This window comes from Ictalurus furcatus, chromosome 8, assembly GCF_023375685.1.
Source record: "Ictalurus furcatus strain D&B chromosome 8, Billie_1.0, whole genome shotgun sequence".
NCBI lineage: Eukaryota > Metazoa > Chordata > Actinopteri > Siluriformes > Ictaluridae > Ictalurus > Ictalurus furcatus.
The window spans coordinates 27,988,308-28,002,532 of record NC_071262.1 but is presented as its reverse complement, the minus strand read 5'-3'; the positions used below and the strand labels follow the sequence as shown (position 1 = coordinate 28,002,532).

The window sequence follows — 14,225 nt, the reverse complement described above, 5'->3', positions numbered from 1 at the left end:
GGACTTCAGTTCCCATCAGCCACTGCACTGTACTACAATATGTCACATGACCACCTGCACCTGAATGACGTTTCTGTTAACGAGCACTCCTATATATAGCCACTGTTTGCACTGCTCCCTTGTCTCATGTAATTGTCTTCTATGCTATTGTCCACGCTTCCATGTTTAGTTTTTGCCACAGTATTTTGCCAAGTTGTCTTAGTGTATTTGTTTTGTTGTTTGTTCGTTTATTAAACTGTTTGAAAATCTGCGATTGCTTCCGCATCCACCTTGAAACGTAACAGTAAGGGCCTTTGCTTCTTCTGGTAAATGCTTTTGGGTCATAGTTTTACAGTAAAGTTAATGTTAATGTATTCACTTATGATTTACTTTATTATTACAATATAATCACAGGAATGTTACAGTAGTTATGCAGTATTTATACTTGATATTGACAGTATTTCTCCAGGTTGAAAACATAAAACACAGTAAAATGACCACACTTGATTAAACACAGTATTTTATTGTAGAAATTACAGAACTTATGTAGAGTGCCCCTTATGTGTCTCTTCAGTTGGCATGGGACTGTAACGACACTAACAGTTTAAAATGATTTCGGACGATATGAGCTTTCATCTGATCTTTACTTTTACTTCAAACCACAGATTCTTACATTTACAACAACAACAAAAGACAATAATACATGTAAGGCTTGCTGTAGATTTACTATTGATCAATGCATTCATGAAACAGTAAGAGACATGTGCAGTAATATCATGTGTAATATAAAGCATTACTGAAATATATTCTAAGTAAAAGAGGAGTAAACCACTTCAGTGTACATTCTATCATTGGGTTTGATTTTCCTCTCTTTGAAATGTAAAGCAGAAAAATTGACCTCGAGAGCAGAACGGCCCTGTGGGAAATAACATAAAGCGTTCACTGTAAATGACAGCTATCAGAATTAAATCACTATTAGTGTAATATTTTTCATTGTGATCCCTGATAGCACTGAGTCTAATAATAATGTTTTAATTACATTTTAAAGTCATTTACCTGATTGAGTGTTTTCTCTACTGCAGAACCGTGATGAGATCTCACTGTAGAGGAAAAATATATGATTCCATCAGGATTTAATACATATTATATAAGTGTACATACAGTATATGATATACTATTCAGATACACAACCTTAATAAAGACTCACCATGACAACGTTCACAGTTTCTCCCTTTAGAGCTTACGACATGAGCAAAGATCACAACCACACACACTCCTAATGCTACAGCGAGGCAGATCACTACAGGATCCACAGATTCTTCTGTAGCACAAAAATAATAATAAGACAATGAAAATATATTTTATTTTAAAATACATTAATAAACTTATTTCTATATGTAAAATAACTATACACATTGTGATCATAGCAATGTTTAAATATTTACAAGCATTACACTTTAGTTAGACAATAAGTAAACTACATTTTCTTTATTAATAAAATATTATATTCTTACTGAGTGAAGGTTTTCTTAATTGTACTCTTGTCCCGTTCCCAAAAATGATCTTCCCACACACGGCCACAGCGCAGTAGTAAGTTCCAGTATCACTGAGGCTGAGGATGTTCTTGGAGAAGTTGTACACACAGGTGTGTGTAGAAGAGCCGCTCTCACACTGATGGCTGCTGTTGTGATGAGTGTAAATGATTTGAGGATGGGATTGTGGTGGAGCAGCTCTGAACCAGAGCACTTGGAGTTCTGCTGATCTGCTCTCAGAGAGAACCGAGCACTGCAGAGTCACTGACGCTCCTGCAGGAACCGAGTCCGACACGTCGCTCTGGAACACTGACACTTTTACATCTCCATCACCTGTTCAGTGTAATATAGAGAGTGTAAGACCATGGCTCTCTTTATAAATTTGTACTAGTTAGCGGTTGGGACAAAACCAAACAATAATTTCATCAGTTCAAGGCTCTTCATATGTTGAATCAGTAAGTTAACTAAAACAAACAAATAACTATTTTAAAATGACATTTTATGTTAATTATATTTTACATATTTTTCATTGTACACATTATTTTTATTACACATTGTTTATATTATAGTTTAATTGAATTAATTCTAACCAATCAGGACTTGAGAGGCAAGTGTCTGTTATATAAGTGTAATGTGTGTAAGTTAGTGTAAGGTCTCCCCAACACTAAGCATGACACTTTTAGTGAGCACAGGTTCCCGTATAGAACAGTTACTTTACATTTCACATGTAATAAAATGTTAGTTTGTTTTTGGGGGGTTTTTTTTCATGATGCGAGGGATATGCGATCATATTTGAAAAGCAAATAGTGCATCTCACCATGTTCTGCCCTGAAATTGCACGTGAATTCAAACACGTGACATCATGTGAACAATATGTGGAAAGCTATATCACCTACATGTACTTAATGAACATGTGAAAATTAATGGGAAATGTGAGAAAATCACAAGTGAAAAGTAAAACCTCATGCACTACATGTAAAAACGCGACCTTGAATTAAACTTACATAAAATGTTTAGCTGTCTAGTCTATGTCGAGGTTGTGATGCTTGTTGGACAGATGTCTGAGCAGGTAAAATATATTTACTCTTTACATTTCAAAATATTTCTATTTAAAGACCTAAGAAAGCAGAATAAAAAAGTTTCTATATAATCTTTTTTTTTTTCAACACCAAATTTAGTATCAGGCCACTTTGTACCACAGTCTGCCCAACCAACACTTTAAAGCTAATTCTAACCAATATTAATACATTTCCAGTACTATTTAATTTTTTCTAAAAAGAAATAAATACTATAATTCTTTATAAGTGTACATTTTCTCCACTAACATTCTCCAATATCCATAATTTCAAAAAAACATTTTGTTAATGAAATATGGTATATATTCAATTTACAAATGAATACTTTGGTCATTTAGAAATTCCAAAAGGAGCATAAATGTATTAAATATATGCACAGCTTCAGACAGATTTGATTTAGTTTATTACCTGTTACATCCAAGAAAGTTCCATTAGATAATGTAAAATTCTCCCAGCTAAATCTTCCACAGTAGTAAAGTCCTCCATCATCCTTTATTATATGTGGAATTATCAGAGAGATGCCGTTATCAGTCGCCTCCATTGTAAATCCTGAAGTTCTGAACTCAGGGGAAATTTTGATACCTTTAAATGATAATTTTTCTCCCACTTTTTGAGGCATTTCTCCAAATATTTGTTTGTACCAGACCACACTTTCAGCCTTAGGAATATCTCCAAATGGGCATTTAAGAGTAACACGTTCTCCAGACTTCACTGAGAGAAATGATGGTCTGGACAAATCCACAGATAGAGCTGGAGCTAGAAAATAATTTACATTAGATAGAATTGACCAAGAGAAATAAACAATGGATGAAAATATATTAAATCAAAGAGCTAATAAGTGTATCTATAGCCAGTTTACATTCAGTGTCTTTAAAACTTACATATTGTGTTGAGAAATAAAATAATTGTCCATACTGGAGCCATCTTCAGAGGTGAAATAATATTCAGATCGAGCTCTTCGAGAACAAAATAAATAAATAAGCGAGGAAAGCACCAAGTATTTTGTACTGGAGACTTTCACCTGATTGGCTGAGTTACAAGTCACAAGTTCTATATCCTTTCCATCTACATGTCTCTATTTTTGTTACACACTTTGACCACCAGAAGTCTGTAGGGGAAGAAGAAGTAGAACAAAGTACAAAACCAAGTAGAAGTTAAAGTAGAAGTATTGCACACAGAAAAGTTGCTTATTCTTTGAACTTAAATAAAATGTTTGTTTATATATATATATATATATATATATATATATATATATATATATATATATATATATATATATATATATATATATAATTATTATTATTATTCAAGTAAAATCAAATACACATTCAGGTAAACATTTTAAACAAAATGAGGTGGGGATTAAAAAAATTAAAAAATAAATATGTTCAAAGAAAGCTTATAATAAAAAGAAAGTAAAGTAAAACATCAGTTTTGAATTTTTATCATTTCACTTCAATAATTGCACAGTACATGTATTTTAGATCTGAAAAAAAGGTTTATTCATCCATTTGTTTTCAGTAAATGCTTTATGCAGAGGTAAAACTGTAAATTTTACTTTTCAGGACAGAGGATAAACTGCATTTTCCATGTTGCCTATTTCTGACCATAAATAAGTACTATAAGAGAGCTGAATAGCTGATGACTCTTGTCGTGGTTTCTTTTATATGCATGTTGTGCTTGTTTCTGGTCACCCAGAAGCGGAATGTAGGTTACTTAAGACTTCCTTCTTCTCACGATTAAACCACAGACTCGTCCCACTTACAGATGCAAAGTAGATACCAGTAAATGCAGGTTTTACTCTAGACATATTATTGGTAAATGAAAAAAAAAAAAAAGCTTTTCTGAGCTCCTCCTTGGCAGCAGTGTGGCATTTCTGTATCTTAAAAACAGTATTAACACTACATTATTTCACGGTGACTTGATTATTACAGAAACCACATCTCTTCAGACAGGTGAGAGCGCTCTCTAACACATGACTTTAAAATATCCCATAGGTGTTCAGGTTGAGATGTTGTGAGTGTGAAGTTTACATACATTACATACAGTATATATAATAACAAAGTCAGGACGTTGACTAGGCTGCTACAAAAACTTCATTTTGTTTCTTTTGAGGCATTCAGAGGTGTATTTCCTCTTGTGCTGAACATTAGTTATGTTCCCTTTCAAAGGGAACTCCACGTTGCATGTAGCATAACACTATGGGAGCGCCCTTGAGCGCGACCGGTATCTCAAGTTTATGTAAAATCATGCATCTATTTATAGGCCCGCTATGATCAGGTGACGTGGCAATTAAGCGCGTCGCGTGATATATATGGCACCTGTGAACCCTGCCGTCAGCCTTATTATCTTAAGCGAGACAGCATGTCAGTTGTTTGTGTAAACAAACAAAATACGCTTAATTTCCTCCCTATCTTTTCTCAAAATCTCTGGACTTTTCTATCCCTTTAAAAAGAAAAAAGAGAAGAAAAAAAGGAATGAGCGAGAAAGAAAAATATGAGTGAGAGAATTCAGGAAGTGTGTTACAGTTTGCTCCCGTTTCATCACAGGGAATAGTGCACACTTTCTGTGTGAGGTGTCTAGGAGTGCAGCATGCGATGGCAGCCTTGAGAGGCTGCGCATTTTAACTCCTATATCAGGCAGCTCAGCTCATGACTCACTTTCTTCTCGGAAGCCGAAGCAAGTCAGGTCTCAGAGCCTCGCGGATCTGGGCCGGCCGCTGCCAAGGCTGCCAGCTGTCTCAGGTCTGGGGGATCTCTTATGGATGCGGAAGAGAAGCCGGAGATGAGCTCTGCTCTATCTCTTGCTCTGTCTTCCGGGGTCGGCTCTCCACTGCATTATGGAGCCTCTGTGGGGCAACATCCTCTAACTTTGAGGTTCATGCGTGGTGTCAGGTGGCTGAAGCCCATCTGCAGGCCACGCATACCTTCCTGGGACCTTTCTATGGTCTCGGAAGGTCTGTCAGGGGCCCCATTTGAGCCCTTAGAGTCAGCCTCTGAGAAGCTTCTGACTCTAAAGGTAGCTCTTCTGTTGGCCCTGACATCTCTCAAGTGAGTAAGTAGATCTACAAGCTTTCTCTGTTTCCCCTTCCTGCCTTGACTTTGCCCCTGAATTAGCCAAGGCCTTCCTGTATACTCGGCCAAATTATATTCCTAAAGTGCCTACATTGGCTGCCCAGCCTGTGGTGTTGCAGGCTTTCTCCCCTCCTCTGTTCCTCACACCGGAACAAGAGAGGATGCACCTGCTGTGTCCAGTAAGGGCTCTCTGTACTTACGTCCACTGCTCCGGCCAGGGGTGTAAGTCAGAGCAGCTGCTGGTCTGCTTTGGTGGTGACAGTAGAGGTGATGCTGTGTCAAAGCAGCGCATCTCTAAATGGGTAGTGGAAGCAATCTGTGTGCAGTCTCACTATGCCTCTGGGCATAAGGGCTCATTCCACTAGGGGGGTCGCCTCCTCGAAGGCTTTGTCCAATGTGGTATCCTTACAGGATGTGTGTGCTGCTGCATGGTGGTCTACGCCACACACATTCATTCGTTATTACAGCCTGGATATTCATTCCGCCCCGGGCTCAAGTGCCTTGCAGTGACCCTCAGGCTTGGGTCTTTTTGAACAGGCCGTACCCTCAGTATGACGGAGTGGTAATTCTCGTTCCCATAGTGTTATGCTAAACGCAATGTGGAGTTCCCTTTGAAAGGGAACGTCTGGGTTACGCATGTAAACCTGTTCCCTGAGAAGGAAACAAGACATTGGGCAGCTTTGTCATACCAGGGCAGGCCTGTGAATTGCGTCTTCGCTTCAGAAAATAGAGGCTCACTGTGGGGTTCACAGGTGCCATACATATATCACGCGACGCACTTAATTGCCACGTCACCTGATCATGACAGGCCTATAAACACAGTGAGGGAAAAAAGTATTTGATCCCTGCTGATTTTATACGTTTGCCCACTGACAAAGAAATGATCAGTCTATAATTTTAATGGTAGATTTATTTGAACAGTGAGAGACAGAATAACAACAAAAAAAAATCCAGAAAAACGCATGTCAAAAATGTTATAAATTGATTTGCATTTTAATGAGGGAAATAAGTATTTGACCCCTCTGCAAAACATGACTTAGTACTTGGTGGCAAAATCCTTGTTGGCAATCACAGAGGTCAGACGTTTCTTGTAGTTGGCCACCAGGTTTGCACACATCTCAGGAGGGATTTTGTCCCACTCCTCTTTGCAGCTCTTCTCCAAGTCATTAAGGTTTCGAGGCTGACGTTTGGCAACTCGAACCTTCAGCTCCCTCCACAGATTTTGTATGGGATTAAGGTCTGGAGACTGGCTAGGCCACTCCAGGACCCTAATGTGCTTCTTCTTGAGCCACTCCTTTGTTGCCTTGGCCGTGTGTTTTGGGTCATTGTCATGCTGGAATACCCATCCACGACCCATTTTCAATGCCCTGGCTGAGGGAAGGAGGTTCTCACCCAAGATTTGACGGTACATGGCCCCGTCCATCGTCCCTTTGATGCGGTGAAGTTGTCCTGTCCCCTTAGTAGAAAAACACCCCCAAAGCATAATGTTTCCACCTCCATGTTTGATGGTGGGGATGGTGTTCTTGGGGTCATAGGCAGCATTCCTCCTCCTCCAAACACGGCGAGTTGAGTTGATGCCAAAGAGCTCCATTTTGGTCTCATCTGACCACAACACTTTCACCCAGTTGTCCTCTGAATCATTCAGATGTTCATTGGCAAACTTCAGACGGGCATGTATATGTGCCTTCTTGAGCAGGGGGACCTTGCGGGCGCTGCAGGATTTCAGTCCTTCACGGCGTAGTGTGTTACCAATTGTTTTCTTGGTGACTATGGTCCCAGCTGCCTTGAGATCATTGACAAGATCCTCCCGTGTAGTTCTGGGCTGATTCCCCACTGTTCTCATGATCATTGCAACTCCACGAGGTGAGATCTTGCATGGAGCCCCAGGCCGAGGGAGATTGAAAGTTCTTTTGTGTTTCTTCCATTTGCGAATAATCGCACCAACTGTTGTCACCTTCTCACCAAGCTGCTTGGCAATGGTCTTGTAGCCCATTCCAGACTTGTGTAGGTCTACAATCTTGTCCCTGACATCCTTGGAGAGCTCTTTGGTCTTGGCCATGGTGGAGAGTTTGGAATCTGATTGATTGATTGCTTCTGTGGACAGGTGTCTTTTATACAGGTAACAAGCTGAGATTAGGAGCACCCCCTTTAAGAGTGTGGTCCTAATCTCAGCTCGTTACCTGTATAAAAGACACCTGGGGGCCAGAAATCTTTCTGATTGAGAGGGGGTCAAATACATATTTCCCTCATTAAAATGCAAATCAATTTATAACATTTTTGACATGCGTTTTTCTGGATTTTCTTGTTGTTATTCTGTCTCTCACTGTTCAAATAAACCTACCATTAAAATTATAGACTGATCATTTCTTTGTCAGTGGGCAAACGTACAAAATCAGCAGGGAACAAATACTTTTTTCCCTCACTGTAGAGGCATGATATTACACAAGCTTCAGATACCGGTCGCGTGCGCAAGGGCGCTCCTATACTGTAATGTTTAACGCAACATCTCGTTCCCTTCTCAGGGAACAGGGTTAAATGCGTAACCCAGATGTTTCATCCATGTATGTTTATGCAAATGTTGTGATATTGCATAAAAAAGAAACTCTGGATGGAAACACCAGATGTCAATACAATCTTGAAAATGGGCATAAAAAAATTGGTTAATTGAGGTAGATAATGTTTTAAAAAGATCAAGAAAATCTGGCTCTGTCAATTAAGGCAATTCACCTAAGCCCTGAATCAGCAAAGCATCCCCACACCATCGCATTACCACCACAATGTTTGACAGCTGTTATGATGTTCTTAATGTTTTTGAAGTAATTAAACAAATTCGACTCATCATGCCACCAGACATAATCCCAAAATGCTTGAGGGTCATACAGTGTTTTTTTAGCAAATATTAGGCAACCATTTAAGTTCCTCTGGTTTGCAGTGGTTATTGCCTTGCAACTCTCAAATGGATACAATTTTTGCTCAGTGTCTTTCTACGAAGGGTGAACATATCCGAGACGAGTGAGACCTGTGGTTTCTTATATGTTTATCTGGATTATTTTGTGACTTCTCAGAAAAGTCGAGGCACTCATTGAGGAATGTTGGTAGGCCGGCCACTTCTGGGATGATTCACCATTGTTCCAAGTTTTCTCAATTTGGAGTGAGAAATGATCCTAATAAATATATACGGCTGTATTTCAATACCCAACTTTTCTGGAGTTTCTAGTGATGGTAGCATAGTGTGCTGTTTTCCGAGACATTTAGTCTACCTAGCATTGATGAAAAGGTTTTGTTTTGGAGATCTGAAACAATTAAGTCTGTGAAGAAATCAAGAAAGGGCTAAAACTACTACTTTCAGTTTACATTCAGTCCAAACAATCATTAACAAAAACACGTCTACAGTACAAATGAAACCTGATAACAGAACTAATTACATTGAATCAGATTAGAGATCAAATCTTAGTTACAGAAAGACCTCGCACATCAGAATATATAATATCTTGAGGTTGTTGTTTCTTCATTCGTCCTCTTTTGGCTCTCCTCTCATTGAAATGTAAGGCAGCGTAATTCACCTCCACAGTGTCACAGTCCTGTAGGAATGGATATTAGATTATTAGAATTAGACTTTAGAATTATTATACTTTGATGCAAAAATTGTAAACTACTTGCTTGTCTGTTTATAACATCATGTGTTCACATATCCTGAAAATTTACCTGATTGGGGGTCTTGTCGGTCACAGAACTTGTTTTTAGTCTCACTGTAGAGAAGAAAAAGCAACAACTCTTTAAAGCTGCTATATAACATGAGCTACTTTGTTTCTGAGCATTAAGTGCTTTAAATAGAAACAATCAAAACCATGGACACTTGCAATTTTAATTAAAAAGCAAATTGCTAATCCCATCATCAGATATTAGTGGGAAATATGGTGTAGTAGCAGTCTCCTCTGCTTTGTATAGATCAGTGTACTGAATACATCTCACTTTGTTCAAAAGGTTCATGACATGAGGTTCTGACATCACGTGATTTCCCTCATACAATCTAGACTAACAAGTAAGCAGCAGTAGATAACTGACTGTGGTCCCTCCTCTCACTTTTTTTAACCTTTCCTCAGAGAGGAATTTCAATTATTCAAAAAATAACATTGAAAACAAAAAAAGAAGGGAATGAGATGGATAACCCCTTTTCACTGAGTTATTTGTTTTTCTTTTTCTTGTCAAGTTATTGGGCAAATTTATATCCGACCTGTGTTATCCAACATTTAATTTTCTGCAACCCTGTGACAAATGTTCACGCAAATCTGCTATACATTTATATCTATCTATCTATCTATCTATCTATCTATCTATCTATATATATATATATATATATATATATATATATATATATATATATATATATATATATATATATATATATATATATAGGATCATTGTGCCTAATAAACCAGCAGTTATGTGAATAATATTATAAAGCTATTCAAACTACAAATATATTTAGCATACTTTGTTTTGTTTTTTTTTGCCTTCACAATAATATATTTTGAATAATCATGTATTAATAATTTTAACAAATGAGTCCAGTGATGAACATTATTTAATGGTGAAGCATTTGATACTTTTGGAGATGAATAATAAGGTTGTAACCTTTTCATATTAAATCTCAAGAATATTTAATATTAATAATTGTTTTGTTTTGTTTTTTTAGTAAAAATATGAGTAATCATATATGTTTCAGCAACAAGAACATTCTTTTTCCACATTATTATTCAGTTTATTAGTTTACAAAATAAAAAGGAGAGACAGTCATATGGTCTTTAACATGACTATTTTAATTCTAATAGGCATGTATTATTACTAATAATAATGTAAATACATAATATACAGTAGATATTCTCATTTAAAAATTATAAATCTAAATCACATTTTCTTTTTAGATGAGAAAGTTTTAATTATTTTATTCTAAAAGTTGTGCCAATTCTGCTCCATTCTCCATGACATTGTGTGTCAGTGAGCACTGATCAGTTCCTGCACTTACTACATCCCTCATGTTAACTTGGGGCTGTGTGTGGTGGTGTGTGTAGATGTGTGTCAGTGTGTGTAGGTGTGTGTGTGTGGGTGTGTATTTGTCAATTTTACAGCTCTCTGTTTTTCCATTAGATGTGGTACACTTGTATCTGGTTCAGTGGTGGTCTTTCAGTGTTGCCAGATCTCTGCAACCTGCCTCCTGAAAGCTGTTTGGATAAAATTATCTGCCAAATTAATAAATGTACTTGAACATTTTCTGTAAATTTCACCTGAAATGTGATTAGATATTCATCTAAGTCCGAAAAGTACAAAAAGAAAACCCAATTAAACAAATGATGCAAAACTATTATAGTTTTTACATTTATTGAGCAAAATTATCCAACATAACCAGTCCTGAGGACCTCAGAAAAATAGTTATCAATGCTCACCATTTGGGAAAAGATAAGAAAAACATTTCTAAATTGTTTGACCTCCACCATTCCACTGTGAGGCAGATGATGGAGGAAATTCAGCACCACTGTTACTCAATCATGGAGTGGACATCCAGCAACAATCACTCCAAGGCACACCAAGGGCACAGCCAATAATATTACGGGAAGTCACAAAGAAAAATCTAAGGACCTACAGACCACTCTTGCATTGAGTAATGTCAATGTTCATTCAGTCCACCATCAGGCAAACACTGAACAACAATGGTGTGCATGATAGCAAGGAGGAAGCCACTACTCTCCAAAAAGAACACTGCTGTCCAAGATTGCTCAAGACCATGTGGATAAGCCAGAAGCCTATTGGAACACATGGTTCTGTGGACAGATGAATCCAAAATAGAACTTTTGGTTTATTTGAAAAGCTGTATGTTTGGAAAACCATAATATAACCAGAAGTTTATACAGGAGAATGTCAGGGTATCTGTCCATGAACTGAAGGTTAACCATAAGTGGGTCATGCAGCAAGACAATGAGTCTAAGCACACACGTAAGTCTATAGAGAAATGGTTAAAGCAGAAGCAATCCAGTATTTTTTGGAATGGCCAAGTCAAAGTCTAGAAATGGTGTGAAAGGACCTAAAAACAACAGTTCATGATAGGAAGCCCACCAACATCACTGAGCTGAAGCAGTTTTGTAAGGAGGAATGGACCAAAATTCCTCCAACCTGTTGTGTAAGATTGATCGCCAGTTACTGGAAATGTTTGATTGAAGGTTACACCAGTTACTGAAAGCAATCATTCACATACTTTTTCTGACATAGATATTTAATATTGGATCATTTTGCTAAATAAATAAATGTAATAACTATGATGTTTTTGCATCATTTTTTTTTTTTTTTTTGCGATAAAAAGGTAAAGACATTGCGTTCTCTTTATCTGGTTTTAGGCCTTCGATGAAGATATGATCACATTTCATATCAAATTTATGCAGAAACACGGGTTCAAAAACTTTCTAGCAGCACCGTAAATACATATAATGGTTATTAATGATGGAGGAAGTTGAATCATTTAATGCTTAAACAATTAATAAAATGAATACAGTATGAGTATGTAGAGTGTGTATTTCTATTTCTCTTCAGACTATTTCAGTCACAGGTAAAATTCATCAGACTTCCTGGGTAATTAAACACATCCCTGAATATAAAAATGACTTCATATTAGTCACATATTTCCTTATAGTGTTTGACCTTGAGGTCAACCTGAGACCCATAAGCCTCTGCACTCATCCTCCTCCCATCCTGCCTTGCACAAGCTCCTGCTCTTATTTCAGCTACAAGAGCATTAGTTAGCATTCATCATTCCAGTTCATCATAAAGACGTTCAATGGACTCGAGTTCTTCCACACCAATCTCGGCCTTTATAGATCTCGCTTTATGCACAGGGGCATTGTCATGCTAGAACAGGTTTGTTCTCTTAGTTCAGACTAAGACTGCAGACAATTGTGTGCTTCAAACTTTGTGGTAACAGTTTGGGGAAGAACCACATATGGGTGTGATGGTCAGGTATACACATACAGTACTCTTGACTGTACTATAGGGTTCCTAGTAGCTTCCATTTTAGCAAGTTAAAAGCCATGAATAGTCCTAACAAGCCTTAAAGAAACCTTACACTACAAGCCTCTACACATCCTCTCATCCTTGAGCTTCTCTCCTTCACCAACAATATCATTCTCCCACATTATTTCTTTCATAGCAGTCTTTTTATTTTCATTTTATTTGAATTTTTTGATAATGTTTATTAGGAAAACTGAACCAAGCGCAAATAATCTCGTATTAGAAGTAGTAGTATTCAGCTTTTCCTTAAAAAAATGACTCAGCATTTAAGTTTTAAGCGCGTCTAATACATGTTTTATGAATTATGATCGTGAACATATGTAAGATGTCTGTGTCGATATGGGAGGAGTTTTATTCAGGCCTTATTGCGGCTCCTCCTTCACCACTGTGTAACTTTAACCAATCACATTCTCTCTCTCTCTCTCTCTCTCTCTCTCTCTCTCTCTCTCTCTCTCTCTCTCTCTCTCTCTCTATCTCTAGCTCTCTCTCTCTCTTTCTCTCCCTCTCGCTCACTGTATGTATCTCTCTGTGTAATTCTCACTCTCTCTCCCATCTAAGCAACACTATGACACCAAAGACTCAAAACTGACAAATCAAAATGATCTGTCATCAGCTACAACACATGCTGCAGGTTTCAAATCTTTTTTTTTTTCTGGAAATGAGTGTTTGATACACAAATATTTATATCCTATGAATAAAATTATGCTAATTAATCTAAAAGCATTCAGGGTAAATAAACACACCGCACTGCATGCAGAAAATTTTACATTTATTTTTCTCGTAATCATCAGCAAACTGGTCTTTATTTCTATTAAAAGAGTGTGTATTAAAATGTGTGTGTGTGTGTGTGTGTGTGTGTGTGTGTGTGTGTGTGTGTGTGAGTAAGATTTTAAGGTGTGTGTGTGTGTGGTTTTGTATCTCTGTTTATCTCTTTGCCCCTTCACACACTGCAGCTCTGAGAGTTTCATCTCTGCAGGCCGCTCTGACCGCCGAGTTGCTTTTCTCAGAAACACCATCAGTTTCTCACCTCTCAAACTTTCCACAGGATGTGTGGCTATATTTATTTCTCTCAGGCCACACCGTTATTGCTGTTTTTTTTTCTTTTTCAGGCTCGATGCACAATTTGAAACATCTCTAGACTTCATATAGATGTGTAATATTATAACACCTCTCATTTAAATCCCCAGATTTCACCCTGCACTTTAATCTGGTCTAAACACACAACAGCATATTCGCTTATTGTGTAACCCGTCAGATATAATGTTATTTACACAGTCAGTTACTCAGCTTTAGATTCTCCTGATGATGCTCATGATAATGGAGTTTGTACATGGCTCTTGTATATTTCAACATTATATAGCTTTTATGTGTGTGTGTGTGTGTGTGTGTGTGTGTGTGTGTGTGTGTGTGTGTGTGTGTGTGTGTGTAGACAATAACATTTGTTTACTTTATTCCTGCTAATTTGATTGGTCTGCTCTGCGGTATAAATCTCTCTGCTCGGGTAAACA

General features: G+C 37.5%; 1 protein-coding gene across 2 annotated transcripts; it reads right to left on the bottom strand.

Annotated features, from left to right (window-relative positions):
- Positions 1 to 519: 519 nt before the first annotated feature.
- On the bottom strand, positions 520 to 9,351 carry LOC128611985 (uncharacterized). 2 transcript variants are annotated; one of them, XM_053631885.1, is made up of 6 exons: positions 3,469 to 3,665; positions 2,996 to 3,343; positions 1,494 to 1,844; positions 1,187 to 1,300; positions 1,036 to 1,079; positions 520 to 895 (listed from the first exon to the last, which is right to left on the bottom strand). In XM_053631885.1, exons 1-6 carry the CDS (start codon positions 3,509 to 3,511, stop codon positions 788 to 790), a joined length of 1,008 nt encoding a protein of 335 aa, XP_053487860.1. In that variant the 5' UTR covers positions 3,512 to 3,665; the 3' UTR covers positions 520 to 787. The 2 variants fall into 2 exon arrangements, 1 of the variants encoding a protein (XP_053487860.1); XR_008386653.1 differs by lacking the exons at positions 520 to 895; positions 1,036 to 1,079; positions 1,494 to 1,844; positions 2,996 to 3,343; positions 3,469 to 3,665 and adding an exon at positions 9,135 to 9,351.
- Positions 9,352 to 14,225: the final 4,874 nt, after the last annotated feature.

Coding starts and splice junctions, on each gene's coding strand:
- LOC128611985 (XM_053631885.1), bottom strand. CDS start 3,511: ATGGCTCCAGTATGGACAATTATTTTATTTCTCAACACAATAT. Junction 1,301..1,493: donor ATTAAGAAAACCTTCACTCA/GTAAGAATATAA, acceptor TTTGTGCTACAG/AAGAATCTGTGGATCCTGTA. Junction 1,080..1,186: donor AAACTGTGAACGTTGTCATG/GTGAGTCTTTAT, acceptor TTTCCTCTACAG/TGAGATCTCATCACGGTTCT.